This window comes from Ustilago hordei (genome assembly GCF_900519145.1).
Source record: "Ustilago hordei strain Uho2 genome assembly, contig: UHO2_contig_04, whole genome shotgun sequence".
NCBI lineage: Eukaryota > Fungi > Basidiomycota > Ustilaginomycetes > Ustilaginales > Ustilaginaceae > Ustilago > Ustilago hordei.
Window position 1 is genome coordinate 2,107,845 of NW_024545261.1, and position 16,864 is coordinate 2,124,708.

The window sequence follows — 16,864 nt, forward strand, 5'->3', positions numbered from 1 at the left end:
CGTTTCTTGCTCTCGTTTGCTCCCATCTCCCATCTCACCTCCTTCCCCTACCTATCTTTGGAACGATAGCGGCATACCAAACATGGCGCCTTCCGTAGTCCCGCAGTCATTGGCGGCTGGAGCTGCCCTCCAAGCCTCCACCGATGACCAGCTGACCATCGAGATGCTCGGCGCAGGTCAAGAGGTCGGTCGCTCCTGCTGTGTGCTCAAGTACAAGGGTAAGACCATCGTCTGCGACACCGGTGTCCATCCTGCCTTTACCGGTATCGCAGCTCTGCCTTTCATCGACGAGCTCGACTGGTCTACTGTCGACGCTATTCTCATCACCCATTTTCATCTCGACCATGCCGCCGCTCTCACCTACATCATGGAAAAGACCAACTTCCGTGACGGTCACGGCAAAGTATACATGACCCATCCTACAAAAGCTGTCTACCGCTTCCTCATGTCCGATTTCGTCCGTATCAGCAACGCTGGTAACGAAGACCATCTCTTTGATGAAAATGAGATGCTTGCATCCTGGCGACAGATTGAGGCCGTCGACTTTCACCAGGACGTCTCCATTGCAGGTGGTCTCCGCTTCACTGCTTATCATGCCGGCCACGTCTTGGGTGCTTGCATGTTCCTCATCGAGATTGCAGGCCTTCGCATCCTCTACACGGGTGATTTCAGTCGCGAAGAAGATCGTCATCTGGTCCAAGCAGAGATTCCACCTGTCAAACCTGACGTACTCATCTGCGAGTCCACCTACGGCACACAGACACACGAACCACGACACGACAAGGAACATCGCTTTACTTCTCAGATCCATCACATCATCAAGCGCGGTGGTCGTGTCCTCTTGCCAGTCTTTGTGCTTGGCAGAGCTCAAGAGCTACTTCTCTTGCTCGACGAGTACTGGGCTGCACATCCCGAGCTGCAAAGCGTACCCATCTACTACGCCTCGGCTCTCGCCAAGAAGTGTATCTCGGTCTACCAAACCTACATTCACACCATGAACGATCACATCCGCACGCGCTTCAACCGGCGCGACAACCCTTTCGTCTTCAAGCACATCTCAAATCTTCGCTCGCTTGAAAAGTTCGAGGACCGCGGTCCATGTGTCATGATGGCCTCACCAGGTTTCATGCAGTCCGGTGTGTCACGCGAGCTCCTCGAAAGGTGGGCTCCTGACAAGCGCAACGGTCTCATCGTCTCAGGTTACTCCGTCGAAGGTACTATGGCCCGCAACATCCTCAACGAGCCGGACGAGATCATCGGTATGAACGGTCAGAAGATCCCACGACGCATGTCAGTCGACTACATCTCCTTCTCTGCTCACGTCGACTTTGCGCAGAATTCACGCTTCATTGACGAGATCAAGGCGCAACATATCGTGTTGGTACACGGAGAGCAGAACAACATGTCCAAACTCAGAGCTGCATTGCAGGCCAAGTTCACTGCTCGCGGTTCAGATACAAAGATTCACACACCACGCAACTGTGAACCACTTGTTCTGCAGTTCCGTGCTCAGCGCACAGCTAAAGCCATCGGCGCCATCGCTGCCAAGCCACCAGCACAAGGCGACGTCGTCGATGGATTGCTCATCAGCAAAGACTTTGCCTACACCATCCTCGACCCGAAGGACCTCACAGATTTCACTGGTCTCTCTACCAGCACAATTGTTCAGCGTCAACGCGTAGCCCTCGCCGTCAGTTGGGATATGGTCCGCTGGCATCTTCAAGGCATGTACGGTCGACTTCAGGAGGGCGTCGACGCCGACCAGGGTTTGCGGACGCTTAGGATTATGGGTGCTGTCGATGTCCGGCACAGCGCTCGTCACGAGCTGCTCGTCGAATGGGGCAGCAGTATCGCAAATGACATGGTCGCCGACAGTATCGTCGCGCTTCTGCTCGGCATCGACAGTGCACCTTCCAGCGTTAAGATGACCATGCACAGTCACAACCATCATCATCACCATCATCACCATCATCACGCAGGAACGAAAGTAGAGGGTACAGGTGAAGAGGCGGATTTGACAGAAGATGAAGAAGCAGTCACACCCCCAGAGACATCGGAATCCTTCCCAGCTCATCCTTTCTCGGAGACGGCTCTTGTGACAGAGAGCAACGCCAAAGCTCAAGCCTCAAAGGATGAGGCAATCCGGCAAGACGCATATCAGCTAGCCAAGATGGAGCATATGGCTGCTTTTCTCGAAGCTCATTTCGGCCAAGTCGAGGAGCTCATCATCCCTGAAGCACCCAGTACAGAAGATGCCAAGGAAGGTAAGCAGCAAGGCACCGCAGCAGACGAAAGCGCGGCTGGTGAGGCGGCACAGAAAGACGACGCAGCAGATGCAGCGATGGCTGCCGTCAAGCCTGACCCAGGCACAGCTGAATCAGAAGCACCTACAGCAGCCGAGACCACTGATGGCGAAAAGCACTCTTCAGCCGAGCCAGCATCACTTCCACCAGTTTCAATAGCCTCGTTCTTTGATGGCGAGATAAGACCCGCCCTTCGAGTCTACTTGGACGAAGCAGAAGCAGTCGTCGACGTACAGAACCTCGTCATCCTTGCTTCTTCCGAGTCTTTTCGTACACGTGTTCAGCATCTCTGTACGCTTGCACTGCGATCCTTCACCTCCTTGTCGGACGCCTTCCACCTTCCGCAACAGATAGGAACATCACTGTTCCAGGGAAAGCACAGCCAGCTCGCCAGCATTCCAGAGTTTGGCGATGAGAGACCATCCAAGATGATCCGCTCGTCCTAACTTCCGAGACATCTTTGTACTTGTATCGTAATATCGCTTGAAAAGCACATGTCTGAAACATCCTTTTCAACGGCGGTGATTGTGAACAAACCTCGGTTGCGAACAAGCGAGAATCTGTCTGCAGAGCAATGTCTGATTCCTGATGTACATCGGCAGGAAGAGCAATGCGGTCTACGGAGTGTCTGCTGCTGCTCTCATTGTTGTGCTACTCAGCTGTCAATATCCGAGTCGAAAGTTGTTGGACCGTGAGAAGTCCATACTAAATTTTATCTGTATGTTCAGTTTAGTCGTGACAAGTACAAATACAGTTGCGAGGTCGAGGCCTCCGGTCATGATGAGAAGCTCCGTCTGCACACGGAGTGAGTCCGCATTTTAGCGGAGCGAATGAAAGAGAGTGGTGAGAATTAGTGGTCTTCGTCTTAGAGACCCTCTTCTTTGAGGCGAAGAGCTCGTGCTGGCTCCTCGATCTGTTGAGTGATGTTTTTGACGAAACAAGGCAGTGAGTGATTGAGTAATCAACATCCACGATCATGCTGCCATCCAGGTGCTCGAGTGGGAGAAACATACCTTCTTGACCAAATCCGAGAGGCGAGCTTCTGACGCTTGATGGTCCAGCACCAGCTTCTGCTTGTTCTTGTATGTGACCTCGATCCTCTGCAGCGCATCAGTTGGTACTGTCTTTGCCTTGATGTCTGGCAAGTCCATACCAGGAATGGGCGGCTTACTTGGGAGACCAGCGAGAAGTAGACGTATCGATCTGGAAGCCTGAGATGCGCTCAGTGGCGCAAATTCAAACGACATAGCCGTGATGTACTTGAATGATGCTCCTGCGATTGACATTATGGGCGAATCGGGATAAGGTCGAGTATGAGGAGTTGAGATGGTGAGGGTTTGGAGGAAGCTTGAAATAATGAGGAAGCGGAGTCAGAAGAAAAAGCTTGTATGATTCTCGGGACTCGGATTTTGGGACTCGGATTACGAAGGTGACGTTTTGAGAAGATTAAACAAAAGTCCTTCCACATAGACATACCTCGAGCTCATACATTACACACACTGCGACCACAACGACCTGCTTTAAGGAGACGAAGATGCGATGGTGAACCTTCCCACACCATCGGCCTTATCAATCTCAAGCGGCATTGAGGTTCTGTCCAGAGCCGGACCCTCCGTCAAGCTGCTGGACGCGCTTGCTCCAACTCGCAGCTACAGCTTTGGCCTCACGACGTTACCTGGCGTGGAAGCAATCCAAGACAACGAGCTTCGGAAGACCTTGGAGCAGCTTTTCGAATTGTCTCAGCTGCTTATTGTACTATCACCTTTCGGTCGCGGAAACGGACAGGCCTGGACACACTCGGAACAACTCTACCCGGCTCTTTTGCAATGGAAGCGGCAGCAAGTTCCAGGTCTACTTTCTCAGGTAGCACAGCTACTGAAGCAGCTCGATGCGATCAACAACTCAACAGGTAGTATTGAGGATACGTCAGCACTTATTTTATTGGTGCTTGGCCATGTGGTGTGCGCTCTTGCTCGCTACCTTTTTCTCGAGCCTCTAGACTTGGCTCCCTCCCAAACACCTTCCTCAATCCCTGTCGAAGCTCCGCGAGATGACGGATGGACAGACGAGACGATACAAAGCAAGGCAAAAAGTGCTCTCGACGAACTCTCTCGCTCCGTCTCAACATGGAAGCATGATACACCCACTCTCGCCAAGTCTCTGCTCACAGACTACATCAAACCCATCTTCTCGGAGGTCGCATCTTCCTCATCAGCTTCTATGAGCTCAATCGACCCAGCAACAGGCAGGAAAAAGGCTCCAACACCGGGGTCAGCTTTCATCTCCCATCTTAATGCGAATCTCGGTCAGCATCGATTCCAAAGCGTGGCAGAAGACAGCGATGCGTCGAACCTCGCACCACGACGCTTCGCACTTGCTTTGTCTGTCGAATACCTTCGCTCGACTGTAGTTGAAGACGTAGCAAGTCTGTCGGATAGCGCTCTGCAGGGTCTGACAGAGCGCAACGAAGCGCTAGGTTGTATCAACGTTCTGGGCTGGTGTCTCGACAATCTGCAGCAGAGAACAGAGTCGGAATGGAGCAGCGTTTGGCCGCTTCTGGTGCCTCCTCTGCTGACGTTGTTGGAACATCCCCAGCCCAGGTTTCGACTACGAGGTAGCATGCTTGTGCATAAGTTCCTGTTGAGGCCGAGTCTCGGTGGACAGACCGATGACTCACAGGACGGCAGAACAAGGGAGGTGGTGGTTGGTAGAATTCTCGTTCGCACTGGTATTGGTAGTCTTTTGGAGCGAGCTCTTCATTCCAACCTGACTTACGTCCACGATGAGCAGTACGCTGCAGGGCTGCTGTTTCATTCGACCGGTGCTCTCCGTCAGCTCATTTTCCTGACGACCTATCCTATCGCTTGGCGCGATTCTTCGCAGCCGCTTTTCGAAACTCCCTACAGAGCAGAAGCTGGATGTTCAGGATCGGTCAGCACAACGCTGGACCAACCCGATGACTGTGGAAAGCGCAGGATGGAAGCTCTCTCCCGACTTGTGTCGGAAGGCATCCTATCAACATGGTCGTACTTGCCACTTCCACCCTCGAGCACACGTCTCGGATGCGAGCTAGTCAAAGTCACTTGCTCAGCGTATATGGTGTTGGCAGATGATCTAGCGGCACCTGTTCTCTCTGAGAACGCTGGAACCGAAGCGGAAGAGTCGCAAAAGGGGACCCTAGCCCTTGGCGGCATGGCGAGGTTCCTCGATGTGACGCTGGACTGGATCTTCCGGAGCTGGCTGTCAAACGTCGCCTTTGACCACACAGACCAAATCGTAACGACGACTCAAGTCCTCGACGTCGCATGCCGACTGCTCTTTCCGTCCCGGAGCGGGGCGAGATGCGCCAAAGACGCTGGCAAGAAAGAGCATTACGGTAACTTTGACATGAGTCCAAGCTCAGTGCGTTCCTTCACCGGCATCATTCTGTTGTCGATCGCAAAGTGCTGGATCTCTGCCCTCGAGTCATCTCAGCGTACTTCAACAGTAAAGACAGAAGCAAGTGGGCAAGCGAGATGGCAGGAATTGCAACGCCGATTGACTCAGCTGATGGCCAACTTGTCGCTCGTCGACTCATCGGTCCAGCCGCGCTGGACTGAGATGGTCAAGGTCGATCAGCGTCTCGCAGCGCTCTTCCAACATCCATGACTCAATGAATCAGTGATTGTCTCACGAATTGATTGGCCCGATCAATGTGACTGTTCGACTGTACGTACTATAGAAACATTCCAACGTGTCCTCATATAAACTTCACACAGCCTGTTGTTCCACTCATCCACCCGGCGCTTCTATCAAGAGACTCGTTCTAGCACAGAATCGTTTAAGATCGAAGCGAAAACATGGTATATGATTGTTGTGAGTGACGCATACAGTGTGGCAATTTGCATTTGTTCGATCACACAAAAAGATTACGAGTCGGCATTCCAAGTCCAGCAAGTAGAGCTGCTCCTGCTCCTCCTTTTCCTTCAGCTGCACCTCCCTTTATAGGGCTGAGCTCTAAAGGGATGTCGAAGTTGGGTGCCAGTCCAGCAGCATCGTTTGCAGCTCCCGTAGCTCCACCCCACTGCATTGCTCCACCACCACCCAGCAGCTTGCGCTTCTTCTTCTGTCTATCCTGTGCAGCAGCTGGTTGTGCGCTGATCTTGCTCGTCTTTGCAGCCTTGGCCTTCGGAGCGAGTGTGAAGTTGGTACGATCGTGGCCGAACTTGGCGCCGAGCACGCTCGAGTCGGCAGGCTCGTCGTCGTCGCTGTCAGCTCGGGGGACGTTGCGCTTGTTGGATCGGATGACGGGTGTGGCGGATGGATCGGCTGTCTGGTCATTGTAGTCGATCGCCGGCGCTGCCTTGGCCTTTTTTGCTTGGCTGACCTTCGTGCGTAGGGCGCTCGCTTGCTTGGCGCTGCTCTTCTGCTTGGACGATTTAGTCTTGGCTCTCCGGCCATCGTCTGAGTCCTGTTCGCTGTCCGAGTCGGCCCCTGCCCGGCGCCCCCGACGACGACGATCTTGACCGTCATCCGAACCCTCCTCAGAAGAGTCCGTGATTGCTCTCCAGTCCTTGCTGGCCTTTGCCTTCGCAGCTTTGACAGGCTTCTCGGCCTTCTTGACAGGAGCAGTCTTTGACGACATGTGAGCAAAGGGCACAAGCGGCAGAGTGGTCTTTGCTGTAGTTGTTTTACGAGCTGCAAGAGCGTTGCCGACACCTCCATCATCATAGTCTTCCGACGGAGGCCCAAGCTCGGATGCACCTTGCATTGGCTGCCGGCTCTTCTTCTTTGCGTAAACAGGTGACGATGGTGGCAACATCTGTGATGCAACGAGGGGCTTTGATAGTTTGGCTGTCCTTGCCACTTCCATTGGCTGCTGTATCTTGTGGACGGCCGCCGGTGCCGGTGCAGAGGAGAGCTCCTCGACCTGTGCCAATAACTGCTTGCGTTCGGCCTTCCATTTCTTCCGCGTCTCAGCCATCATAGCATCACGTTCGTTCAAGGTCTCAATTTCAGCCTGAGCCTCCTCTAGCTTTTGTCGGAGCGCAGCCACTTGGTCCTTGCCACCTGCATGTCGAGAGCCACGGGCGTCTTCCAGCTGCTCGGCCAGCTTTTCGTTCTCCCTCTGCAGCTCGTCGAGCGCTGAAGTCTTGGCAATGAGTCTCCTTTTGAGGCGAGCACCATCCCGCAGCGCCGCTTTGACGTGCAAAGCGAGCAGGTCAGCACGCTTCCGTTCGAGCATGAGACGAAGTCGCAGCTCGTCCTTTTGTCCTTCCAGCTCCGACTCGGTTGCATGGTATCTTCCTTCGTGATATGTTGCCTCGTTCTTGGCGTGTTGAAGAGCAACATCAATGAGACACGCTTGACGACGTTGTCCAAGCAGCTTCCACGCGCGTTCGTCGGCTTCGATCTTGTACTGGCTGAGCCTCACCTGCAGTTCAGATCGTGCTCTAGCCTCGCGACCCAAAGCAATCTGGTGATTGCTCTTGAGTGTGGTCAGCTGCTCCTGCAGGCCAGTGCATTCGGACGCCCAGCCTTCCGACTCCTCCTTGGCTGATGCGAGAGCATCTTCCGCCGCAACCAATTCGCGCACGAGGGCGGTATGCCTTTTGCGCAGCTCGCCAAGTTCCATCGTCTGTATGCGGTCGGTGCGCGCGGAAGGGTCAAAACGATTGTGCGATGCTAGTGACGCTGTGGATGCATCTCCAGCTGCAGATTGAGCTACCTTCCCGGCGATAGACGTGGTGTGACCATTGGACAGCGACGAAAGATGAGCAAACTTACGGCTGGACACGCTGGGGCTGGCGTGTGGGCTCATACGGGGCGTTGCGGCTGCCGCAGCCTTGACTCGACTGATGAGGGGTGTTGATTCTACTGGAGCAGTGAATGGCACGGTGTTGAATGGATCGGCGGGTCCTCCTCGTGCAGTGGTATCTGCGGATGTCTCTGCTTCGTCGACATCGTCGACAGGCATCTGTTGCGCCGGCAATGGACGCGACTCTCGGCGCGGGTTAGCACGAGATGCACGGTTGAAGGGGTCAAGCTCGCCATTGAGGTATTTGCTGAAGTCATACGCTGTACCGGCGCTTGCTCCACTGATGGGTTGATCTGCGCCATTGCGTCGCTTGCTAGTACCGAAGATCGAGGCTTGCGATGACGTAGACATGCCAGCAGCAGCGTGCGCTCCGTTGGTTTGAGCTACTTGTGTTGTCGAGGCTGTGGTTGATACGGGCTGGGAGAGGCTGGGTAGTTGCGGATTCTCGACATCGATGTTAGCGAGCATGGGGTTTGTAGCAGCGTCACGACGTCCGGGTACGAGCTGAGCCGTTGAGTCGCCGCTATCATCGGCAAGCAACGAGCTGTTTGCTTTGGACGGTGCGCCCACAGCTGCTTGACGTGCAGCCCTTGCCTGAGAGACACCAAGCGGGGTCTCGTCTCCGGCTTGCTGACGTGCTCGCTGAATAGCACCGTTAGTCAGAGAGCTACGTGCAGGACGTTGACGCCGGTTTTCATCTCCGTCGTTGGACGGACCTCGGTTGACTTGAGCTGTAGGTCTTGGAAGCGAGCTTGGAATGTGAGCGGAACCAGAAGCAGGGAAGGCGGCAGCAAAGGCAGCTCGGTTGGCGGGACGTGATGCGGAGCGCTGCTCCTTGGACACGGCTGCCATCTGGTCCAGGCTGGGGAAGTCGGAGAGGGCCGCCGATTGCACGGGCGTGGATGGCTCGATTTGTGACGCGGCTGAAGAGGAGGCTAGCTTTCCGATCTTCCTAGCTTGTGACGTCTGTGAGCTGAAGGAAGAGAACGAAGCCTCTGAAGCGGAAGGGTCTTTGCGGGGCGATCGACGCACCGGAGGCGGTGTTCTTTGTACGACCATCGTGTCTGTGCGAGCTCAGGATGATTCGAGGTACTACGCAGCGATGCTGGAAGCTAAGGAAGACTGACAATGTAGAGAGCAAGAAAGTGGGATGTGTTTGACGATATCACGAGATCTGAAGGTATTGGCCGGGTATCTTGGAAGTGGCATAGGTGGTGGTCCTTCTGTCCGGTGATGGTGTGGTAGTACGAAGCAAGCAGCTACGACGCGATATCGTTCGACAAAGCAGCGTGTTGTGGAGAGGCTCTCCTGCCTAGCCGAGATGGAGCGCGCAACACTTTCGCTTTTCTGACACCATTTTTGTAACCGCATTTTCTTGACTTTTTGAGAATTCAGCATTGCAAATTCTGTGTTGTGGTGAGTGAACTTGGACGCGTACGAGAGTCATTCTGTCACGTGAAATAAAGAGTGATTCGATTATCGGGTCAGTCGAGTCAGTATCGGCTTTGACGCACGATTCACCGTCAGGGTCGAAGCTAAAATTTGGCCACCAACAAGAAGAAGTGAAGTTGGAGTCAGACCGCTTCAGCAAGTCGAGTCAAACAAGGTTAGCTTGTGGACGCCATTGTTGTACATCCTTCCGCATCCCTACCCATCATCATCACCACGACCTTATAGGTGACTCGCTCCTGCAGTAGCACGACTCGCTTTAGATAGCTTCAACCCCTTCCAAGTACGCAATATCGCCCTCTGGCGAACGTCTCGCACGATTTCTGCATTCACTACTCGACGCCTGGCTTCCACCCTCGTCTGCTCATTCAATTCCTTTATTGCACCACAAGCAGCTTTACCCCTGCGACAATCCGCTAGGGCCACTCTTATCCGCCCGCCAGGCCTGATCAGCTCTCGTTACTCCTTTTCCACATCCACCATGGCTTCCGCAAATATCGCCCTCGTGCCCTCGCCGGCTTCGTTCAACGGCGCTCCTTACCTCTCGGAGTTGCCCGAGATGCCCCGACTTGCTGGCACCGATTTCAAGCGTGTCCCGCTTGACATCCTCCGTGTGGCCATCGCTCAGCATGTCTCATCTTCGCTCGGTGTTGATATCAACGCCGCCCTCGCTGCTGTCGGTACCGGAAAGATCGGCGACTACACTGTCGCCGTACCTCGATTCAAGCTTCCAGGCAAGCCTGCCGAAATCGTCGAGAAGGCTGCTGCCGCTTTCCAGCCCAACGAGTTCCTCTCCAAGGTCGAGGCCAATGCTCCTTTCCTTCACTACTTCTTGAACGATAAGACCCTGATCAAGCTCACTTTGCAGACTGTCCACGTCATGACTCACGGCTACGGCGCACCTCGTGATGAGGCAGGCAACACTCAGCCAAGTTACGGTACTAACCGTGACGGCGAGGGCAAGAACATCATCGTTGAGTTTTCATCTCCAAATATTGCCAAGCCCTTCCACGCCGGTCACTTACGATCTACCATCATCGGCGCTTTCCTGTCGAACTTGTACAAGGCTAACGCATGGAACGTCTCCAAATACAACTACCTTGGTGACTGGGGTAAGCAGTTTGGTTTACTTGCTGTCGGCTGGAAGATGTTTGGTGATGAGCAGAAGTTGCAGGAAGACGCTGTCAACACGCTCTTCAATGTCTACGTTCGTATCAACCAGCTCGCTAGCGTCGAGGAGGATGGCCAGGGCGAGGCGATCCACGACGAGGCTCGTCAATTCTTCAAAAAGATGGAGGATGGCGATCCTGAGAGTCTTGCTCTTTGGCAGAAGTTCCGTGATCTCTCGATTAAGAAGTATATCGAGGTGTACGACCGACTCAACATTCAATTTGACGTCTACTCGGGCGAATCGCAGGTCCAGAAGGAGAACCTCGCCAAATCGATCGAGCAGCTCAAGAAGGCCGACTTCGTCTCTCGAGAGGAGAATGGTGCCTTGCTAGCCGATCTGACCAAGTACAAGCTCGAAAAGTGTGTCATTGAGCGAAAGGACGGCACACCGCTCTACATCACCCGAGACATCGCTGAGGCAGCACAGCGATACGACACCAGCTTCGGTGGCAAAGGCTTCGACAAGATGATCTACGTCGTTGCATCCCAGCAGGACCTCCACCTTGCCCAATTCTTCAAGGTTCTCGAGCTCATGGGCTACCCATGGGCGCAGAAGGACTCTTCGCGAATCCAGCACATCAACTTTGGTATGATCCTTGGCATGTCGACCCGAAGGGGTACCGTTGTCTTCCTCGACAACATCCTCGACGAGACCCGAGACAAGATGCACGAAGTTATGAAGGCCAACGAGGCAAAGTACGCTCAGGTCGAGGACCCCGAGCGAACCGCTGACATTGTCGGTATGACTGCCGTCAAGATCCAGGACATGAGCGGCAAGCGAATCAACAACTACAACTTCGACTGGTCGCGAATGCTTTCCTTCGAAGGTGACACTGGTCCTTACCTCCAGTACAACCACGTTCGTCTCTGCTCCGTCGAGCGAAAGGCCAAGGAGTCCGACGGTCTAGAGCTCCCCACCGTGGACCTTGACTTATCGACCATCAACCTTGACCTCATCACTGAGCCCAAGGCTCGTGAGTTGATCATGCTCATCGCTCAGTGGCCCGACACCGTCAAGGCTGCTATGAAGGACCACCAGCCCTCGACCATCGTCACATACGCTTTCCGAATTACCCACTTGATCTCGTCATGCTGGGAGTTCTTGCTGGTCAAGGGTCAGGAGCGTGATTTGGCTCTTGCTCGTCTCTTTGTCTTCCGATGCTGCAAGGACGTTCTTGGATCCGCACTCCGATTGCTCACCATCACTCCTCTTGAGCGAATGTAAACCTCATTCTTCCAAACTCCCTTTGCAATCATACACATTGACATCCTTGTTTGACTCTTGCAAGGCCGCTGCAAAGCTCAGCGCAACCTCAGACCGTGCGTGAGTGTGACGCCGAGGAGAGAAGAAGTTAAATTATGTGATCTCTATTTCGATCTCACATTTCCGGCACCTTCGCTCACTCGGATCCGTAGCATGTTGTGCCACCATTGCAGCACGCAATCGCACGTGACGACCTCATTTCACACACGCATGCACAGGATACTGGGAACATATATATACTTGTCGTCGTCTTGTACTTAGTTGTCTTTTCACTATCGCAATCGCTACTTGTGTTCGCCGTTAGTTGTTGCACGTTCTACAACAGAAGAGACGCGCAGAAAAAATTCCGACGAATTTGTTAGACTGTTGCTTAGACCTGAAAAAAAGAATTTGAAAATTTCCCGTGACGCGTCGGCCATCGAAACTTTGTCCCACCATCCATCCAAAATCGCAATCAGTTTGCTCACCATCGCAACATCATCCTAAGGTCATTCGACATGTTTGAGATGCCAAAAACATAGTTGCTTTCCGAAGAAAGCTGCTCTTCTGAACATTTGAGGGCCATCCATTTTCTGGGGCACTGCTAATCTTCTCTGTATCGTTTATTTGTTAGATTATATGTCGAGCCCCTCTCGGGGCCGACGATGAGCGTCAAGATGGTGGAGATTGTTGGAAAGGATGATGATGTATACGATCTACAAGGGTGAATGTAGTCTGCATGTAGAGATCCACAGGAGACACATTTTTGTGCAATAAGCTCAGGGTAGGACAAGAGTTTCATGTGGCAGCAGCGTTAGCGTCGCGTGTTCTGCGGTGTTTCGCAATATTGCATCTCGTTGTCCGTAAGCTGTTAGATCTTACTATCCGTACAACAGCTGAATCAGAATGTTCGATCATCAGCATGGCTTGCGACATGTGCTGCTTTGCATCAGAAAACTTTACTTCCATGCTTTGCCGTGCTCGCTCCGCCACAAAGAATGTTTGTGTTTCGCATCAGAGTCAATGAGAAGCCGATGCCGACCCCATTTGCTCGTCGCTGTGTCGCGTCAAGAACGGTTTGAGAACCGTTTGCTTCCCTCCATTCCGGGTTTGAGAACGATTTGCTTCCCTCCAACTCCGCCGAAATTTGAGAACATTTCATGGCAGGCCACGGTCGACAGAGTCACGATGGAACCGCAGTCCAAACGAGGGGGTTGGTAAGAGGACACTGTTGGACAAGCTGTTCTCCATTTTTCGGTGACCGGCAGTGACAGGGGCCGACCGTTTTCACGTTCACCACGCTACGCGCCGGATCGGCAGTCACGCGACTCTCCTTTGCCGCACCAAGCAAACAGCTTGAGATGTAACCCCGCTTTTCATGAACAAGTTAGCCCTCTTTCTCCGCAACTCGATACTCTTGCTCACGTCCTCTGCCGCACCACAACCGGCTCGGCACTTTCCTCCTCCAGCAGCACGCGACCCCCCGCAAGTGTTGTACTTTCTCCGCCGCCTTTCACAACCAACCGAAGATCCGATCAAGCTTAAGCTGGTAAAGTGCCGCCCCCACCGTCCCTTCTTCCTACCCTCCCTTTTTAGGTATCCCATCGCCCAACTGGCGCTCGAAGCATCACACATCACCACCATCTATTTTTTGCAACCTCGACATCCGCTCTCGTGTACCATTGAGACGATTGTATTGATGTTGCTGAGCAGGCAACGCAAGGGTTTGGAGGTAAGTTGACCACGTCTCAATTCCTTGTCGCCCAGCGTCGAATCAACCACTGACCATCTCGCCTCATTTATTCTGGTCTTGACCACGTATAGCTTCTCACAACTGCCCGCCTCACATCCACCCGAACACCGCTTCAGCGTGCGATCGTAGCCGCTCCTCGACTCACGCCTTCGCCTCGTAGCTTCTCTACAGCATCACCAGCCATGTTTGCGCTCACACCATGGCGTGGTACGCCAGGCGCTCAGCCCAAGACCTTCAGCCAGCAGAGAAACCTGCCTCGCCTTCCCGTGCCGAGCTTGGAGCAGACATTTGACAAGTACCTCAAGTCACTTTCGCCTTTCCTTCGTCAACTCGAAGAGCAGGGCAAGCTCGAAGGCAGCACTGCAGAGAAGGAGCTCGCCAAGCGAAAGCAGTGGGTTCAGGACTTCCTTGCACAAGGTGGTCTTGGCCATAAGCTTCAGCAGAGGCTCATTGACGTGGATCGCACCACCAACAACAACTGGCTCGATGACCGATGGTGGTTGCAAAAGGCATACCATGAATGGCGTGTGCCGCTCATGATCAACAGCAACTGGTGGCTCATGTTCACGCCGGACAAAAACATGCCCGCCGAGGTGTTTGAGCAAAGCGGCCGCGATGCTTATCCTATCCTTGGTCTTGGCTCGCAAGGCTGGGACGATGCCGCTTGGGGTATCCGACGTGCCGCATGGCTCACTTCGCGCTTCCTCCAATTCAAGAAGCGTCTTGACGAGTGAGTTGCTTCGGAGGAGGGGAGCTATCAGATTTTACCAAGTTTATGCTGACCAACGCTCTCTTTCTACTTGTGTTCGTCCTACGTTGTTCCCTTCTGACCTATGCCCGTACAGCGAGGACATTATGCCTGATTCCTCGCGAGCGGGTGCGTTCTGCATGCACCAATACACACGGTGAGTGTTGAGCAGCAAGCTGACTCTGTGCCCCCTTTCCCTTTCTTCTCCTCTTTGAACACTCAACTGATCATTAGGCCGTTGGTTTAACCGTCCCGCTCGCAGGCTTTTCGGAATCACGCGGATTCCTGGGCTCCCTCACGACTGGAACACGGCGACACCACACCCAGCCAAGGCGCGACACATTACGGTGATCGCACGAGACAACTACTACGAGCTTGAGGTGCTGCGCAAGGATGGCTCGCTTCTTGGCGTCGACGCACTTGAAAAGGCACTGTGGGATATTATTGCTGATGCCAAGAAGGGTGACGGCGCCGGTGTGGGTGTGCTCAGCTCTGACAACCGCGACAGGTGGACCAAGACACGAGAACACCTGCTGAGCGTGTCGCCGATGAACCGCAAGAGCATCAACTCGATCGAGGACAGCTTGCTTTGTGTTTCATTGGATTCGAGCATCCTGGCTCTCTCTCCAGAGCACCCTGCGCCGGCGCACGAAGCGACGCCTGTATGGGTGGACGCTCTGGCCCGCAACTGCAGTGGTGCTGGACGAGGTGGACACAACCGATGGTTTGACAAGGCGCTCTCGATCGTCGTCGAGCCCAACGGACGAGCGGGTATTATGGGCGAACACTCGCCTTGCGATGCTCTGATCCCCAGTATCCTGTGTGACTATGCGGCTGCTGAGCCATGCCCTCCTCCTGGCTCGAGCTTGCCCTCTGAGCTCACCTCGCCGAACGAGTCGGCAGGCTGGAAGAAGTTGGAATGGAGAGTGGACGAGTCGACGCAGCAATCAATCCAGCAGTCGGAAGAGGCAGCTCTACAGGCTGCTAAAGAGTCAGACATTCGCACGCTCTGGTACGACGAGTATGGAGCTGACTGGATCAAGAAAGTTGGCAAGCATAGTCCAGACGCATATCTGCAGATGGCACTTCAGCTCGCCTACGCCAAGGCACACGGACAACAAGTCTCAACCTACGAGACGGCATCGACACGTCTGTTCAAGCATGGACGTACAGATGTGATCCGCTCATTTAGCGATGAAGCATACGACTTTGTCCGTGGCATTCGTGAAGGCAAGGACGCAAAGACGCTCTACGCGCTCTTGACAGCAGCGACCAAGTCTCACAACACGCAGACGCGAGAAAGCTCGACAGGCAAGGGTATCGATCGCCACATGACTGGACTACGATTGCTGATGCGTGCCGAGGATGGCGAAGCACCTGCCATCTTCTCTGATCCGTTGTTCGGCGAATCGCAGTCATGGCGATTGAGTACGAGTGGATTGAGTGCTGGTGACCGATTCGCAGGAACCGGATTCGGTACCGGCTACCCGACCGAGTCGTACGGTATCAACTACCTCGCTGGTGCAAGGCTGCTCAAGTTTGGTATCGAGTCCAAGAATGGCGCCACGACCGACTTCGCCAAGTGCATTGTTGAAGCATTGCGTGAGATGCGACGCATCTGCGAACAGGGCGGACCCCCTCCCGAAGCTACTCAATCGCACAAGCTATGAGGGTTAGTATTTTGCTTCCCGCTAACTTTCTCACACTAGACGTCTCTCTGTAATAAAACAATCTAACAACGAAACTTGAATTCCGAAGGGGTGTCGGGAGAGCCGGTCGTGGCTGTGAGAGATAGCTGGAGTTCGGGTCTGTTCTCGAAAGTCACTCAATATTGCTTTGATTCGTTCTAGGCTTCGCAAGACGAAGACTCTGGATGGAGCAAAAGCTTGAGAACATGGAGGCCATCGATAACATCAAGTCGCGATTACTTTTGCTGAAGAGCTCTCTTGTGACTTCAGTCAGGATAGCATGGCCAAAAAAAAAAAAAAAGAAAAGAAAAAAAAGATGTAAAATGTGAGTTGTTGGCTCGAACGTGCAGCCAAGACTGCGGAATGTCCGAATTTGCTTCTCGCTTCCAGCAAAATTGCAGCACTTGAGCTGTGCGGTGACTCAGGTGGGTTCGAAGCGTTGCAAGCGTGGGGTGCACTGACGCAAAGCTGCGCCACACAAAATAAAAATAAGAACAAGACGGAGGGTCCGAGGAAAAAGTCACACACACAATTCTGCGCTCTGTCATCCTTATCTACACGTCCAAGCGTTTGTCTCTCCCTTGATCGCTTCTCGAGCAATCTGTTCTCTTTCCTCAACCAACTCAACCCTTTCCTAGACTGATACCCTCAGAATTCCTCGGATACAAACCTCTTCGACACCTCATTCTCCCTGCCTCGTCTACGTCTCGGCT

General features: G+C 53.7%; 6 protein-coding genes across 6 annotated transcripts; 4 read left to right on the top strand and 2 right to left on the bottom strand.

Annotated features, from left to right (window-relative positions):
- Positions 1–82: 82 nt before the first annotated feature.
- On the top strand, positions 83–2,749 carry UHO2_02987 (uncharacterized protein; the record flags this gene model as incomplete). Its single annotated transcript, XM_041555775.1, has 1 exon — positions 83–2,749. One exon carries the CDS (start codon positions 83–85, stop codon positions 2,747–2,749), a length of 2,667 nt encoding a protein of 888 aa, XP_041411709.1.
- A 419-nt stretch (positions 2,750–3,168) lies between these two features.
- Positions 3,169–3,589, bottom strand: UHO2_02988 (uncharacterized protein; the record flags this gene model as incomplete). Its single annotated transcript, XM_041555776.1, has 2 exons — positions 3,169–3,216; positions 3,317–3,589. The coding sequence occupies 2 exons, from the start codon at positions 3,587–3,589 to the stop codon at positions 3,169–3,171; spliced, it is 321 nt and encodes a 106-aa protein (XP_041411710.1).
- Positions 3,590–3,842: 253 nt separating this feature from the next.
- UHO2_02989 (uncharacterized protein) lies at positions 3,843–5,951 on the top strand (the record flags this gene model as incomplete). Its single annotated transcript, XM_041555777.1, has 1 exon — positions 3,843–5,951. The coding sequence occupies one exon, from the start codon at positions 3,843–3,845 to the stop codon at positions 5,949–5,951; it is 2,109 nt and encodes a 702-aa protein (XP_041411711.1).
- A 247-nt stretch (positions 5,952–6,198) lies between these two features.
- UHO2_02990 (uncharacterized protein) lies at positions 6,199–9,159 on the bottom strand (the record flags this gene model as incomplete). The annotated part of the gene is made up of 1 exon (XM_041555778.1): positions 6,199–9,159. One exon carries the CDS (start codon positions 9,157–9,159, stop codon positions 6,199–6,201), a length of 2,961 nt encoding a protein of 986 aa, XP_041411712.1.
- Positions 9,160–10,030: 871 nt separating this feature from the next.
- Positions 10,031–11,944, top strand: UHO2_02991 (putative arginyl-tRNA synthetase, cytosolic; the record flags this gene model as incomplete). Its single annotated transcript, XM_041555779.1, has 1 exon — positions 10,031–11,944. One exon carries the CDS (start codon positions 10,031–10,033, stop codon positions 11,942–11,944), a length of 1,914 nt encoding a protein of 637 aa, XP_041411713.1.
- Positions 11,945–13,661: 1,717 nt separating this feature from the next.
- UHO2_02992 (uncharacterized protein) lies at positions 13,662–16,133 on the top strand (the record flags this gene model as incomplete). Its single annotated transcript, XM_041555780.1, has 4 exons — positions 13,662–13,694; positions 13,787–14,445; positions 14,561–14,620; positions 14,726–16,133. 4 exons carry the CDS (start codon positions 13,662–13,664, stop codon positions 16,131–16,133), a joined length of 2,160 nt encoding a protein of 719 aa, XP_041411714.1.
- Positions 16,134–16,864: the final 731 nt, after the last annotated feature.